Source organism: Rhincodon typus, chromosome 36 (assembly GCF_021869965.1).
Source record: "Rhincodon typus isolate 14 chromosome 36, sRhiTyp1.1, whole genome shotgun sequence".
In the NCBI taxonomy this organism is placed as follows: Eukaryota; Metazoa; Chordata; class Chondrichthyes; order Orectolobiformes; family Rhincodontidae; genus Rhincodon; species Rhincodon typus.
Window position 1 is genome coordinate 1,895,688 of NC_063367.1, and position 17,595 is coordinate 1,913,282.

The 17,595-nt window shown below is 40.2% G+C and overlaps 1 protein-coding gene across 1 annotated transcript in view; it reads left to right on the forward strand.

Moving 5' to 3' along the window:
• Positions 1-17,595, forward strand: part of ireb2 (iron-responsive element binding protein 2) — a 76,038-nt gene that overhangs the window by 1,374 nt on the left and 57,069 nt on the right. The window contains exons 2-3 of the mRNA XM_048617020.1: positions 13,197-13,289; positions 14,541-14,706. Coding sequence (XP_048472977.1) covers positions 13,197-13,289; positions 14,541-14,706 — 259 coding nt within the window. The remainder of the gene's footprint in view (positions 1-13,196; positions 13,290-14,540; positions 14,707-17,595) is intronic.

Below are 17,595 nucleotides of genomic sequence, written 5' to 3' on the forward strand. Positions count from 1 at the left end.
TGAAGCACCAATCATAGCTTTCTTGTTTGCCAAATTTCATAGAATTGAAAGTGCAGGAACAGTTAGCCCAATATTTTAAAGAAAATTTCAAAAGGAAGGATGATTCCACGAGATCTGAGAGAAAATCTAATAGAAATTTAAAATCAAGGCTGCTCCAGGTTGAAATCTTGAATCTTTTGAGCTGCTATTTGTCTCCTTGCTCTGAGGATTCAGCCAGCATTCCCACTGTTAATCCTTGTCTATCCAGTGCTGCTGAAAGTGTATTTAAGTGCCGCTAGGCTGACTTTGCAGACAGCTTTAACCCAGATTGTCTCAAGCCTCTTGAATATTGTTGCAGCTGTAGGCAAGTGCAATTATTAAGTTTGCAGATGACCGGAAAACTGGTGGAATAGTGGACAATTAAGAGGTTATCTCAGAGTACAACAGGACCTTGACCAGATTGGCTGATGGGCCTAGGATTGGCAGATGGAGTTCAATTCATATAAATGTGAGGTGCTGCATTTTGGTCAGGCAAATCCAGGCACAACTTATATACTTAATGATAAGGTCCTTGGGAGTGTTGCTGAACAAAGAGACCTTAGAGTGCAGGTTCATAGTTCCTTGAAAGCGGATTGGCAGGTAGACAGGTTTGGTATGTTTGCCTTTATTGGTCAGTGCATTGAGTATAGGAGTTGGGATATCATGTTGTGGCTGTACAGGACATTGGGTAGGGCACTTTTGGAATACTCCATTCAATTCTGGTCTCCCTGCTATAGGAAAGATGTTTGAAAGGATTCAGAAAAGATTTACAAGAATGTTGTCAGGAAAGGAGAGTTTGAGCTATTGGCAGAGGCTGGGGCTGTTTTCCCTGGAGTGTCGGAGGCTGAGGGGTGACCTTATTAGAAGTTTATAAAATTATGAGGGGCACGGTTAGGGTGCACGGCCAAGGTCCTTTCCCAGGATAGGGGAGTCCAAAACTAGAGAGTATAGGTTTTAAGGTGAGAGGAGAATGATTTAAACGTGACCTAAGGTGGGGGGGCAACTCTCCCACAGGGTGGTGCATGTATGGAATGAGCTGTTGGAGGCAGTGGTGGAGGCTGGTAGAATTACAACATTTAAAATGCATCTGGATGGGCATGTGAATAGGAAGGGTTTAGAGGGATATTGGCCAAATGTTGGCAAATGGGACCAGATTAATTTAGGATGTCTGGAGGGCATGAATGAGTTGGACAGATTGGGCCTGTTTCTGTGCTGTACATCTCTGTAACTCTAACTTATCCTGCTTATTCCTGACTTAAAGATAGCAGGAACGGATTGGGGATCAGGAGATGAGTCACTTGCTGCAGAATAGTATTAAAGATTGCAATCAGACTTTGCATATCCAGTTATGGAGGACCAGCGTTTGTGATCTGGTTTTGCTGTGTGAGGATTCAAATATGTATCATCTTCCATAAAGATCAGGTTTTTCTAACACCATCTGTCTTATGTTGCTGAAGTGATGTCCTGACTGCTGGCACTCTTCAATAACTCATTATTTTGAGTTGCTGCCCACAGGAAGGTGTCTGATGTAACGTGAAAATGACCAGAACAGGTGATCAGAAAGGACTCTAAAAATGGCTTTTTAACAAATGGGGTCGTATTTTTTCTTTAAAAAAATCAACCATGGAGCTGGGCATCACCAGCAAGGTTAGCATTTGTTGCCCGTCCCTAATTGCCTTTGAACCATGTGGCTTGCCAAGCCATTTTCGAGGGCAGTCGAGTGCTGATAATCATGTTCCACTGTTTCACAAGCTGTCAGAAAATATGTCAAATCCCAATGAGATCATCAAAATGATGAATTTGTCCAATTGACTGCTATTCGGGATGAATGCAATTCACACCAGTTTTTGTCAGTAACTACTAAATGAACAATTTATTGTAATACACTTAGCTCTAACAAATACTGTGGGGGGATAAAAAGAATTCTAATTTATGCACCTTAAACTTCAGTCTAAATATACATGTACAAAGTCACAATTAATGCAGACAAAAACTGTTTAAAACATTCTCTGGATGGGAAAAGAATATACATAGGATAAATAAAACTGAAAATCAAAAGTTCAGATCACAGTGTGCACAATTATTTTACTCATAGTCCTTTTGATTTTTGCAATATTGATGTGCTGTTGTCCTGTGGGTGTACTACAATTCAATGATTGATCAGGTGAACTTAGGTATTTTCTTCCATGAATTATTTCTTTTCAGGTTTCTTGCTTTTTTCTGTCTTCCCAAAGAGAGAGAAAAATGGACACTTTCTTTCTGTAGTCTGTATGCTTCTTGCCCCTCTGCTGGGTAGAACAGTGACAGATGGCATTTAATCCTGTAAAGTGTGAGCTAAAGCATTTTGGAAGGATTAATGAGGCAAAAGATTACATGCTTATGGTATGACCCTGAGAAGTACTGAGCCAATAGGCTAGGTGGATACAATCGTTAAGACACATGTGGAACTTGCTTTTATTAGTTGAGCAGAGTGTCAGTAGGGGAACACTTTGGAACTAGTGATCATAATACTATTAGTTTAAAGTAGTTATGGAAAAGGATGTGTCCCATAAAGGTTTAAAGTTCTTAATTGGAGTAAGGCAAGTTTTATGGATATGAAACAAGAACTTGGAGTAGACTGTTTGCAGGTAAAGAGATGACTGATAAGTGGGAGGCCTTCCAAAGTGTGATAACAGGAGTTCAAAAGCATTATGTTCCTGTTAGTGAAAGGCAAGGCAGGTAAGATTAGGAAACAATGGATGAATAAAGATTTTGAAGTTGTAGTCAAGAATGAAAAGAATCATATTTGATATAGACAACTGGGATCAATCCTTGAAGAATATAAAGAGTGTAGGGACAAAGAGGTATGTGAGATAGCCTTGGCAGATAAGGTTAAAGATAATGCAAAATGATTATACAAATACATTTAAGGTCAAGACAGCAACTAGAGAGAGAGAGTAGGACCTCTTTAAGAGGAATGAGGTTGTCTTCGTGTTGAACCTCAGGAGGTGAGAGAGATATTAAATGGATATTTTGCATCAATTTTTACTGTTGAGAAACAAATGGAGGCAAGAGAACTCAGTGAAATAAAAATTGATGTTTTGAAAGCAGTTCACATTACAGAAGAGGAAGTGCAGGAGCTCTTACAAAACATGAAGATAGATAAATCTCCAGAATCTGATCAAGTGTATCCCAAATGTTGTGGGAAGTTAGCGAAGAAATTTCAGGGCTCCTAGCAGAAATATTTGTATCATCTATAAACATGGGTGAAGTACCAGAGGGTGGCTAATGTTGTACCATTGTTTCAGAAAGTCTGTAAGGAGAAGCCTGGAAACTGTAGACCTGTCAGTCTGACGTTGGTGGTGGGTAGGTTCAATCATAGAATCCCTACAGTGTGGAAACAGGCCCTTCGACCCAACAAGTCCACACCAACCCTTGGAGCATCCCACCCAGACCCATCTGCCTATAACCCACCTAATCTATACATCCCTGAACACTACGGGCAATTTAGCATGGCCAGTCCACCTAGCCTGCACATCTTTGGACTGTGGGAGGAAACCGGAGCACCCGGAGCGTACCCACGCAGACACTGGGAGAATGTGCAAACTCCACACATGGTTGCCTGAGGGTGGAATCGAACCCGGGTCCCTGGTGCTGTGAGGCAGCAGTGCTAGCCACCGTGCCGTCCAAGTTGTTAGAGGTGGTTCTGAAAGATAGGATTTACACACATTTGGAGGGGCAAAGATTGATTAGAGATAGTCAGAATTGTTTTGGCCATGGATAATCGTATCTGACAAACTTGATTGAAGTTTTTGAGGAAGTAACCAGAAAGATTGATGAGGGTAGAGCAGTAGACATTGTTTACTTGGACTTTAGTAAAGCCTTTGTCAAGGTTCTGCATGGTAGACTAATTAGTAAAGTTAGATCACATGGGATTCAGGGTGAACTTGCCAATTGGATACACAATTGGCTTGATGATAGGAGACAGGGTGGTGGTGGAAGAGTTTTTTTTCCAACTGAAGGCCTCTGACCAGTGGTGTTCCACAGGGATCGGTACTGGGTCCAATTTTATTGTCATTTATGTAAATGAGTTGGATGAGAATGTAGGAAGCATGGTTAATAAGTTTGTGGTTGACACGAAAATTGGTGGTATGCTGGACAGTGAAGAAGGTTATCTAAGATTGTGAGGAGATCTTGATCAATTAGGTCAATGGGCTGAGGAGTAGCAGATGGAGTTTAATTTGGATAAACGTGACGTATTGCATTTTGGTAATTCAAAGAAGGAAGGACTTATACAATTAATGGTGGGGCCCTGGGTAGTGTTGTAGAATAGAGACTTAGGGGTTCAGGTACATAATTCTTTGAAGTTTGTGTCACAATTAGACAGGCTGGGTAAGAAAGCGTTTAGTCTGCTTGCTTTCATTACTAGATCTTTTAGTATAGGAATTGGGACATCATGTGGAGGTTGTACAGGACGTTGGTGAGGCCTGTCCATGAATAGGAAAGCTTTGGAGAATATGGGCCAAATGCAAACAGATTGGACATGGTTGGCATGGACTCATTAGACCAAAGGGTCTGTTTCCACGTATGTCTCTGAGGCATTGAATACAATGCATGTGGAAGTTGTGAAGGAACTGTATGAAACATTAGTGAGGCCACAGCTAGGATACTGTGCATTTCTTGTCACCACACTATCGAACGAATGTTGTTGCACTAGAGAGGATGCAGAGGATATTTACCAGGATGCTGCCTGAACTAGAATTTTTCAGCTATGATATTAGTTAGGCTGGACTTGTTTTCCTTGGAGCAGAGAAGGCTGAGGGAGGACATGATTGATGGAGGGATCAATAAGCAGAGGGCATGGGTTAAATGTGAGATGCAGAAGTTTTAGGATGGATTTAAGGAAAAATCTTCACCCAGAGGATGGTTGTGTGTGGAACTCATTGCCTGAAATAATGGTAGAGGTAGGAACCTTGAATACTTGAAATACAATAGCATACAAGTTTCTGAGCTAAGTGCTGGAAACTGGAATTAGAATAGATGGGTGCTTGATGACTGGCCTGGGCATAATGGGCTGAAGGGCCTCTTTCTATACCAAAAAGCTCTGACTACACTGCTCTTGGCACCTACAACTTTTTAACACTTTGCAGCTCATTCAGAGAGCTATTTCCTTCAGTTTCCTTGACTTGAAAGATTCTTGGTGTTGCTCAGTCTTGAATTCTCTTACTTCTTACAAAAAACAGCGTTACACTCAATTTTGGTTCTTTCTGGAATTCTAAACGTCTATTTCGGGTTATTGTTCCGAAAATGAAGCCTATGTTATCTCTTACTTAAATCTCATTGCTAAGCGTCTGGTGTTTCATAATATAAGGTAAGCCAGGTAAGTCTGGCTGCTTTCGTTTCCTAACAGATAATAGTGAACCAAATTAGTTTCTGCAACAATTAATGTGGTCACCATAGCTGAGACAACTTTATATTTCATGTTTATTAACTTAATTTAAATTCCACTAACTGCCTGGTAAGGGTTGAACTCATGTTACGAGACCATTAGCCTACACTTCTGGATTACTGGTCCAGTGACATTACCGCAACACCACGGTCCTTCCTCCATGTACTGAACTTGGAAAACATGACAGTTGAAGCAAGCCATTCAGCCCTTTGAGTCTGCCCCACAATCCTACATCATTTCTGATCTTCTCAATTCCAATTTTCTATGATATCCAGTTATTTCTTAATGTTATTATTTTCCAGAAATGTATTGATTTTAGACTTCAGCATGCTCAGTGAATGAATTTCTAAACCCTCTGGGATAGACAGTTCCAGAGATTCACCACCCTCTGACGAAATTCCTTCTCAGCTCAGTAAATAAAAAAGACATGCCCTATTCTGAGACTGTGTCCTGATTTTAGACCCACCAGTTGGGGAAGAATCTAATTCATGTCCACTCTGTTGAATTTTAAGTTTCAGTGACCGCACCTCTCATTACTGTAAATGTTTAGTGTACAGTCCTAGTCTCACCATGGGACAGTCCTGTCACCCTAAGAAATAGTCTGAAATTAGTCTTGATGTAGTAGAAGTACATATATAGTCATGTAAACAGCATGTAAATAATTCCATGATGGATCCCTAATGAGCATAATGCAGATGATTTCAAACTAGAAAATGCCAGAAATACTTAGCTGAATCAGCAACATCTGAGGAGGAAGAAGCAGATAACTTTACTAAACTGATTAACAATGTTCCTTCGCAGATACTCCTTGACATCCTGAGTCTTTTCTCGCGTAATTTACCAAAAAGTGTTCCACATTCACTGTTTTCAGTGTTGGAGATTCTGTTAATAGTGATTCTTAGGGAACACTTGAAGGGGATAGTGTGCAAGGGATCTCTGACTGTGGTGAATGCCATTTAATTGATAGAGAGCAAGTGCAGTGACCTGGTTTATCCATTTAGCATGGAGAATTGGAAAGGGAATTGTCCCCAGTTCTCATGTTTTTCTACCTTCAAATAGCTGTGTGAAATAGTTAAATGCACAATGATGCTCAATCATTAAAGAAAGTAGGTGATTCAGAGAAAAGAAATAACATTGGAAATAACAGTCACTGCGACTTTTATGAATTGCCTGATGAATTTATAAATAGTGTTTAGTGTTAAGAAATGCAGTAGCACAATTGTATAAGGTGCAGCTGTCTTGTGACACATTGGTAGGGACCCTATCTCTTGACCAGACTTTCCACCTGTCATGGAGGTGTGTCATAATCTGTCCACAAACTCAGAGTGAATATTGAAAGAACTGCAGCTCATAGTAAACAGAATCAAAATGGATTGTATCATAAGAATAATTCTAAGCTATATGCCTCAGTGCCATGCCAAGTGCTGCCAACATGTCATCACCCTACTTAAGGGATTGAGAGGAGAATTAAAATGATTTTCAGTTTTCCCTGTTGACAAATGAGCTTTAATCTCATTAGAAGAACAGTAAAAAGGGAATTGTGGGGAAGCCATCAGACATGTTATATCCTGAGGATCTCGAAGTAAGGCTGCGCCTTTCAAGTCATTGAATGTTTGGAGCGCAGAAAGAGGCCATTCAACCCAGTGTGTTCAAGCCCGCTCTGACTCAGCCAGTTCTCTGCCTTTTCCACCTCCGTATAATTATCCAATTCTGTTTTGAAAGTCTTGATTGAATCCGTTTCTACCTTACTCCTAGATGTTGGGCAGTGCATTCCAGATCCTAAGCACATGAAAGACCTTTTCCTCGTGCCATTAATTATTTAGCCAACCAGCTTAAATTGGTGCCCACTAATTGCAATCCTTCCAGTGGGAACAGTTTTCCCTATCCACTCCTCCCAGATTCTCCTCCATTTTGAACATTTGTTAAATTTTGCCTTAGTTTTCTATGAGACAAACAGGCTAGCTTCTCCATCTATCCATCTGACTGAAGCTCCTCATTCCTGGTGCTATTCTTATGAAAGTTTTCTATGTCCATTCAAATGGCTTCTACTTGGCAAGGGAAGATCCTGGTTGGTCAATCCATTTGAAGGACAAGTCTTTTGAGATGATGAGTGCTGGCCTCTGTGTAACTGTTATTGTTTGAAGGAAATTGAAAAATAAAATGGCACAAGGGTCTTCCCTGTGGCAGTGGGCTAGAATTGGAACCAAGAAGAAGGAATTTGAATAAGTATGAAATAGTTTTTTTAAAAAAAAGGATCATGTGGCTTTTGCAATCTTAGTAGAATTACGTTGTAAACTGTACAGAAGGGAAAAAGAAGTGGCAGGTTTACGTGTGTGTCTGTTTGTTGAATTCCATTTTGTGATTGTGGAATCATTAACTAGCCCAGTGAATTTTGGAAAGGTACTGGGTTAAAATTAGCATATTGGATTTGTTAGGAACTTGAAGAGGACTGGCTTTTGAATGGCATGAGAGCTGAGTGTACTGATTCTGTCACTCATTTTCTCTTGTTATATGTTCATGTTTGTCTCTCTCAGTTTAACTTGGAGCAGTTAGTCCTTGGGCGTTGCTGCTTCTCTGTAATTTAACAGGGCATTTATTCATCCATCATAGATTCAGATTTTTCAGGCACTGGCAGAGAGCTGTGCCAATTTATTTGTCCCTCACTCCATTGAACTTGTATTATTTAGAAATACAGAAGTTGCTAGGAAAGCTCAGCAGGTCTGGCAGCATCTGTGAAGAAAAAAAATCAGTGTTAACGTTTCGGGTCCGGTGACCCTTTCTCGGAACGGTTCTGAGGAAGGGTCATCGGACTTGAAACATTAACTCTGATTTTTTATCTTCACAGATGCTGTCAGACTTGCTGAGCTTTCCCAGCAACTTCTGTTTTTGTTCCTGATTTACAGCATCTGCAGTTCTTTCAGTTTTTGTTTACAAATGCCTTTGGTATAGGTTGTCAGTTGTTTCTGGCTCACCCTTTGTGCCAATCTCCAAAGTCAGCCAGAACAATCTGCTCGAAAGATGTATTTTGCCATAAGACAGAAGTTTAAGGAAATTTGTGCAGATCATAACTAGCTTTGTGTGGCTTTGCAGCCCATTGAGACCATTTTTGCCCCTGCTGGCTGGGTGCAAATTCAAGTCCCATTGCAGCAGTTTGAGTGCATAATTGAAGTTGTAGCTTAAGTGTTATGTTCAACTGCACTCAAAAGATCCACTAGTGCGTTTTTGAAAACCAAAACACATTACCTGTTAAATTTGCCCGTGTGGGATCTAGCTGTGGAAGTTTACTTGCCACTGTTGCATACTGAACATTAGTGACTGCACTGGCCAGGAAGCCCTTTGAAGGTGTGAAAAACACTTTGAAAATATATGTCCTATAGGGTGGAGTAAATTGGATGGGAAGAAGCAATGAAAGCAAAATTGAACTTTTTACGGTTTTAATCCCTTTAATTGCCAGTCACAGTAATGCTTCTTATGCTATGTCATAATTTTATTGTTGAGTTTGCAAGCACCGAAATTGTTAGGAGTATTTGGTCTTGAAGAAACACTGATGGAAGCATTTGAACTGCATGGCGTTTCATACACCACATTTATGTCACATATAAAACTTATATTTGGAATTTTAAGTCATTAGGATTTCTGCCCTAACTATTCTTGTTAGCATATACCTTGGAGTTACTGAAGTTATATCTTTCTCAGCAGTTACAGCGTGAAGTTTGCAGATTAAAAGGGTGGACTACTAAACTCCTCAAACTGGACACAGCCCTGTCATAGTGGAAGAAATATAAACCCATTTACAGGATTTTTTAATTAAAACAGTTTAGACCTGAGATGCCCATTTCACTGAAGTGGCATGGGTTATAATGGGGTTACCAGCATTCCCCTAATACTAAATTGTTAAATTAACCTTTGTTAAGGAGCTAAAATTGCAACTTGGCAGAAATATGTGGTAATCAAACCAAAGGTTTCTTTTTCTCACATTAATATTTTCAATTAATTTGACTTAACACTACCCCAGGGTCTCTGCTCAGTCATGCTGTTCTTACAGTACTTACACTAATTTCCAACTCATCTACTGCACTTTAAAGCTATCTTGCAACTTGCTTGTTGCAGCTGCTTAGAAGTGATATTGACAGCAAATTCTGAAATGTCTTCTCTCTTATCTAACCAGGGCACTATCCAACGTAACTATACCTGAAGTAAAACTAGGAGAATTATTTGGTAAACTTGTCAGTGAAGGATTAATTCTATGAAAGTTTACGGTTTTTATTGCTACAAATTCTCTGCACTACCTGAGTTTTACCTGTTAATTGTTATCAGAACTTCCTATTTTTAAAGTTTGAAAAAAATTGATTTGAAAGTGCTAGTAAAATTAAGACATTTTCAATCCACCAATGTGTTCCATTGGAATACGAATGAATAACCTTAAACTGCAGCAACTTTTTAATGCAACCTCTGTTTTTTTTGCAAACATGTCCACAGCCCAAGTCTACTCGGCATTACCCCTCCAGGTTTGACACATGTTCCTATACCGTTTTCATCATGCTTCTCAGTGTTTTGCTGCTTCGCGTTGATTTTCATAATGACCACTACAATATTTGTTTCTAGCTCACATGCAGCCTCAACTACAGGTGCATTGACCATTCTTCTTGCGCAAAGCAACTGTGTACCAAATAGCTGCTGCATTTGCTAATGCAGTAGCTGACTTATTTTATTTGAAGTACTTTGTTTCCATGAGAAATGATAGGGTTTTACGTAAATGCATGTCTTTTCTCCAAGATTCAGAGTGAACTCTGACAATTCTACCGGAGTCAGATCGATCAGTTGAACGCAGATGTATCTGTTGTTTAATTTGAGCTTGTTTTGTTTCGTGAGAACCAAGTTCCTGTATAGCCGGGTTTGCATCTCTGTGCCATCTGTCAAAGACATTGGTTGCTGCGCCATGCGATAGTCTATTTGAGTTCACAAGCACTAGTGTTGTATATATTCTTGTAGGCTCAGCAGGACAGCACAACTTGCAAACCTTGCTGTTTGGAGTGGATTGCTATATGTTTTACTGAAGTATTATGAACAGTTTCGGTCCCCTTATTTCAGGAAATATATTATTTCATTGGAGGCAGTTCAGAGAAGAGTTGACAGTCTTTGGAACTCATTATCACTGGGAGATGTTGGGCAGAATCCTTGTGTATATTTAAGGCTGAGGTAGATTTTGATCAGTAGGAGAATCAAGAGTTATGGTGAAAGGGCAGAAAAGTGGACGTGAGAAGCCTTTGATTCAACTGACTCTTTTGAAAAGCAGAACAGGTATGAGAGACCGAACAACCTAATCCTGTTCCTATTTCTTGTGGTCTGATGGATACACTGCTTCTGTGTAATGATCAACACGTGATACAAGGACAGTGGAGGCTGAGCAATCCACCTGGGTATTGAGCCAAGTTCAACATAAATCATCCAAACCTCTAAGAAGCTAATCACCTTGTTAGATGGTAATTCTTTACGGACCCTTTGGCAGGGAACCTTCTATTCTGAGTTACCAGCACTGTTGTTGGTGATATTACTGAAACAGTTTGTGTTTCTCACTTATTTAGGTTTTGGGCATCTGATGATGCATTGATAGGATTCCTAGTTGTTTCCTAAACAAGAGTAAGAAGATATCTGCAAATTAACCCAACTTTATTTCCAGGCCCAACTGTAATGGTAGATGGATAGCCACCTGCATTTACACTGCTATGACTGAAGTCTGACCCACTGAAATTGTCACAGTCACCTTGTTGTAATGGAACAACAATTCCAGGAGAATTTCCAAGGATATCAGAGATCACTGAATGGAAATTTTTAGCTCATTGGACAAGATCACAATATGGTATACTAGTTTTTCATCTTTAGAATCTCAATGGTTTCAGTGAGCATGACAGCTCGCATGGATTTCTTAACAACAAATTATGTTTAACTTGCTGAATACTTCTAAGATGTAAAAAGCATTTGATTCAATGCCACACAATATAAATGTAAGAAAAGTTATGGCTCACAAAATTAAAAGGGCCGTGGCAAAATGGATACAAAATTGGCTGAGTAGTGGAAAACAGTAATGTTCAACACAGATTTTTCCGGGCTGGAGAAAAGTTTGGAGTCTGGAGTTCCCCAGAGGTCGGCATTGAAACCCTTCCTTTTCCTGGATCTTGGAGTGCAGGTGGTAATTTCAAAGTTTACAAATGATACAAAACTTGGAAGAATTATAAGATGTGAAAAAGACAATAAAGGACTTCAAATTCACGTTGACAAGTTGGAGAGGTGGGCAGATAGGTGGCAGTTGAAATTCAATGCAGGTAAGTATGTGATGATACATTTTCAAAATATCATGGAGAATGTATAAAGGCACTGTTCTCCATGATATGCAAGAGTAGAGAGATCTGGGTATATAAATGCAAGGCTCATTAAAGGTGGCAGAACTGTTGGAGAGCATAGTTAATAAAAAAAAAACTAGAACCTATATCGGACAATAGGTAGACCTCAGCTGAAGTATTATGTGCAGCCTGGGCACATTTTAGGAAGGATGTGAACACATTGAACAGAGTGCAGAAGAGGATTACAAGAATGGTTCTAGGGATGAAGGTAGATTGGAGAAGTTTGAACTGCTTTCCTTAGACCAGAAAGCCAAGAGGAGATGTTCATGTGTTTTCAAAATCGTGAGAGGTCTGGATAGAACAGACAGGGAAATACTGTTTCTGCTCATAAGGTTCAAGAACAAAAGGTACAGAGTTAAAATGAGTTGCAAAAGAAGTAAATGAAAAAAAACTCTCTCTCAGTGGATGGTTCAGGCCTACAACGTACAATCTGGGAGCTTGTTGGAGACATGTTCTATGAGGCATTCAGGAAATCATGAGATGATTATTTAAATAGATGACAGGTTCCTTTGACAAGTGGTGTCATTGTGTTGTTCGGCCTCCATCAACCAGTAAATCTACAATTTGTTCAGTTCTGTTTCAATGTAATATGGTCACATCTGGGCATCCTGCTTCATTTCTGATTGTCTGTGTATTCAGGTTTGGAATCAGTCTTGTTCTCAAACATCAAGTTTTGTGCTTTGGTGTGTAACCAACCGTGGAAAAGAGAAACTTGGTATTGAATTCCAAGCTTTGATCCCTTGTTGAAATACCAGAGATATTCGTCCTGTTGGATCACCAAGGTTTCGTTCTCAGCTGCAGAGTTACCCTTCCCATTCATTCATATAATTTTGACATCGCTGACTGGGACAACATTTATTGCCAATCCCTAATTGCCGCATTCTTGAATTGTTGCAGTACCTGTCGTGCAGGTGCACCCACAGTTCTGTTAGGGAGGTCTGGGATTTTGACCCTGCAACACTAAAGTAATGGAGATATTTTTCCAAGTCAGGATCGTGTGTGGTTTCAAGGTTAACCCTGCCACACATTGTGTATCCAATCTTTGACTGTACTCTTCACCTCTGCTGTGATCTGCTAAATGGTTATTTTTATTCTTTCCTGGATTATGTGTGTCACTGGCAACTTTTGTGTCCATCTTTGATTACCCTGGAGAATGTGGTGGCGAGCTGCTACCTTGTTTTGTAAAGTCCAGGACTGCTGATGTTTTGTCAACCCTCTTAACTTCACTTGAGTTAATGTTTGATCAGAGAAAGCAAATGTCTTAATGTTTTTAAAGATCAGTAGATTGTTTTCAACATTTTTATGTCCACAGCTATAACGTACGCTAACATTTCTTTCTTTAATTTTAGAACATCCCTTCCATTACTTAATTGAGCCTCTAACTGCAGATCGTCCAGACAAGAAATACTTCAATGTTCTTAAACTTAATGATCCAAGATATGGTAAGATGTTTGCCTATATATTTTGACGGATCATCCTCATTTGGGAGGATGGAGAATAAGGCAAGATTGTACACTTATGAATTATCTGGTCCTCTGTTCATTCTCCCTTTCTGCTGTCCTTTATTCCAGTATACTGTTCTGTTTGATATCTGTGCATCAGCACTGACCGACATGAAGGTTTGTTGGATGTGGTTGTACATCTCTCTGCTAATTGTTATTATATGCTGCAGGCCTGATTCTCCCATCGCAGCTTATATTCGTCAGTCCCATGACAAACTCCTAAAAGCAAGGTCTGTCAGTGAGCTTTTTGGTGTAATGCCAAGTTGTTCAAGTTACTCAGCTCCCAAGATTCATCTACAGTTTGTTGAGTTGGCAGTGTGTGCTAGTTAACTGTGAGGCCCCATGACTAGCAAGGGGTCGATTTGCTTTGCGTTCCAGTTGACAGGAACACATAAGGGACATACAAGAGGGATTTGAGGTAGAGTTTTTTTGCAACATCGTAATGACCTGGAAATCGATGTTTATGAAGGAGATGGAAGCGGAGGGAATCAATTATTTCAAAATGGAAATAAATGACTATTTTGGTGGGGGGTAATAAACTTGCAGGGCTTCAGGGACCGATTGAGGGAAATGGGTCATGTTGTCACCGTGGGTGCAGTTTTGAATCTTATGATTCTGTCTGTTGACCCAAAAGCCAGCTCATAGGAGTATGGTTAATAGGATGAGTCATCACAAGCTTTCGGATGTTGAAGCTTGGTGGTCCATGAATCACTGCTTTCAAGAGAAAAGTCTGGGGAGAGAGTAGACATTTTATTTTGAGCTGGTGGTTAAGTGGCATTGCTCCTCTCTGCCCTGGTGAGCTTCTGTCTACCTTGTTTAAAGCATGAGTAACTGAAATAACGTCCCTCAAGGCAATGAACGATGATGAGAAAAGTTGAGAAAAGAAATAAATAATGACACATCATCCTGCATAGTTCATCCATCGCTGTTGAAGATTAATGTAAAATGACTAGTTCTCAGTTTTGAAGAAGAGTTATACTGGACTTGAAACATCAACTCTGGTTTTTGTCTCCACGGTACCAGACCACCTGCATTTCTCCATCATTCTATGTTTGTTTCAAATTTCCAAAATCCATAGTATTTTTTGGATGAAATCGATCCTTTTAAAAGTGCTTTCACGTTAAACACACCACCTTGATGGAACTGATTGATTGATTGCAACTTTAAGTCGTTCCTTTCTTTCTTCAACAGTGAGGTTGCCTTTCTCTATCCGTGTGCTACTGGAGGCTGCTGTTCGAAATTGTGATGGGCTCCATATAAAAAAAGAAGATGCTCTGACTATTCTTGATTGGAAAAAACAGCAAAACCAGGCTGATGTTCCTTTCTGGCCAGCCCGGGTCCTCCTCCAAGATTTCACGTGAGTCGGGCAACTGTTCTGGGTAGAAAGTTGAGCTTTGTGTTCAGTTCCCACTTACATGTTCCCTCCAAGTAAAGACCAAGAAAACCTATCTGATTTGAGTAATCTGGTCCTCGGTCATAGATAAAAACTTATAGGAAGTGAAGACAATTTAAAAGCCTTTTCATATCAAATTTTCTCTACAAGCGTGTACATATGCAATTTGTTTTGCATTACTGCGAGATTCTTTACCCCTCTAAGTTTCATTTTAGGTAGGGACAGCCTATGTAAACCTGCCATGCTGTAATGGAAACCTCCAGCCAATGTGTCCCTGCTGTGTCTCCAGCTCTCAAAGCTATGCTACAAAGAATTTTCAAGCTCTGTAGCCTGCTCTAATTTCCGTAAACGGTCTTTTATCTGATTAAAAAATTGCATCTTTTCAACATTTTTTTTTAGCAGATTTGCTTCCAGTGTCATATACTTACATAAAAATCAAAAGAACTGCGGCTGCTGTAAATCAGACAAAAATAGAAATTGCTGGAAAAGCTCAGCAGATCTCGCAGTATCCATGGAGAGAAATCAGTTAATGTTTTGGGTCAGGTGACCCTTCCTCAACTGATGGTAGGTAGGAAAATGTTAATTTATATGCAGAAGATAGGGCGGGGGGGAGGGGAAAAGCTCATTTCAACACACTACCCTGTTCTCTGGCCAACTTTTCTGTCTCAGAGATGACATTTTCCCAGCCACCACCAGTTCTGAGGAACGGTCACCGGACCCGAAACGTTAACTCTGTTTTTGTCTTCACAGATGCTGCCAGACCTGCTGAGCTTTTCCAGCAACTTTGTTTTTGTTCCTGATTTACAGCATCTGCAGTTTTTTTGGTTTTTATCTCTGTCTCAGACTTGTTGCAGAACTCCAGGGAAGCTCAGCGCAAGCTGGAAGAACAGCGCCTCATTTTCCACCTGGGGACCCTGCAGTCTTCCAGACTCGATATTGAACTGAACAACTTTAGGGCCTGACATGTCCCGTGTCCTTACCCCAACCCCCTGAAGAAGGGTCACTAGACCCGAAACATTAATTCTGATTTTTTTTCTTCACAGATGCTGCTGAGCTTTTCCAGCAACTTCAGTTTTTTTCCCATGACCTGGCCTTGGTATCACACAGTCTGTTATTACACACCACCCATTGTTAGCCACTAACAGTCCCCATTAACACTTTTTCACCCTCCTAGTTAGATCAATATCCACTCCTTTGTCTATCTAGCTGCTGTTCTCTCTCTTTGGGCTCTATCCCTACCGATCGATTACTTCTTATGCCGTACCCCAACCTATTATCTGCATATAAACCAATATTTTCCTAGCTACCATCAGTTCTGAGGAAGGATCACTGGACCCGAAATGTTACCTCCGAATTCCCTCCACAAATGCTGCCGGATCTGCTGAGCTTTTCCAGCAATTTCTATTTTTGTCATGTACTTATGTAGCTATCTGAAGACCATATTGGGTGTGCTGTGATTTTTGTCTCCCTTGCAACGATTCTGAATGGACCAGTAATCCAGAAGTTGGTGCTGATGCTCTGGGGTCATTGGTTCAAATCCCACCATGAGAGCTGCTGGAATTAATTTCCACTCCTAAAATCTGGAATGGAAAGCTTAGTCTTAAATGACAGTGACCCATTGGGTGTACTGATATCCTTTAGGAAAGGAAATCTACCTGATCTGGCTTATGTGTGATGCCAGACCCACAGCAGTGAGGTTGATTCTACCTGTCCTTTGAAATGTACATGGCAAGCCACTCGGTTCAAGGGCAATTAGGGATGGGCAACAAATGCGACAGTGGCATTAACACATACTGTGAAAGATTAAAAATGAGTCACCAAGACAGATTACTGAATGGTACCCACAGTTCAAATTAACATTTCGTTTTGTATAATTGAAAATTAGGGGCTGTATTTACCAGCACTTTGCCCCTTATTTTGCCGAAGCATATTCAATTTTTTTAAAAAAAGTACACACCTTTTAATCTTGATTCTTAGCCTCAAAGCTCTGCTGTAATTTCATTTATCTCTGTTCCAGCTGTGCTTTGCTTCCCCTCCCTCCGCCCAGCTACTCCTGCTGTAATCTTTTTTTTACACCCATCTTGTGAAGGACCGATTTGGGTGTTGCACAATGGAAATCCTGCAGTCACTTTCTGCATAGAAAGCTTCCACAGACATCTGTGCGCTAATGATGAGATAACCTATTCCAGGTATCAGTTGATGATTAAATATTGAACTGAATTAAGTTTATTGTCACGTACTCAAATGAGTACATTGAAAAGTTTACAAGTCACCACTTCGGTGCAAAGATACCATGGTACAGAATCTTGGTACAAAGCAGAAAAATAAAAAAAAAAGTTAAAAATTAAACAGTACAATAGAAAAAAAAACAAAGAAACATAACCCTGAGTGGCGGAGTGCAAGCCCAGCCTGGCTAGGTGCTTATGGACTATGGTGTTGAACTGTTAACAGAGTTTACTTGTTTTTCTATGTTTTACTAAGAAGGACTAATGTTTAATCTTTTAACTTTGTTTTTCTGCTTTGTACCAAGATTCTATACCTAGGTATCTTTGTACCTAAGATGGCGCCGTAAGTGGCAATTTGTAAACTTCTCACTGTGCTCATAATTTGAGTACATGTGAAAATAAACTTAATTCAATTCAACGTGTTGTCACTGCCAAGATGGCTGCCACCTGCATGTACCTAAATGGTGCTGGTGATGTCAGGCAAAATGATCTCTCCGGAGATAGCAAGAGCTGCAGATGCTGGAGTCAGAGATAATAAAGTGTGGAGCTGAAGGAACGCAGCAAGCCCTGGCAATATCAGAGGAACAGGAAAGCTGACGTTTCGGGTCGGGAGAGGGGTCCCGACCCG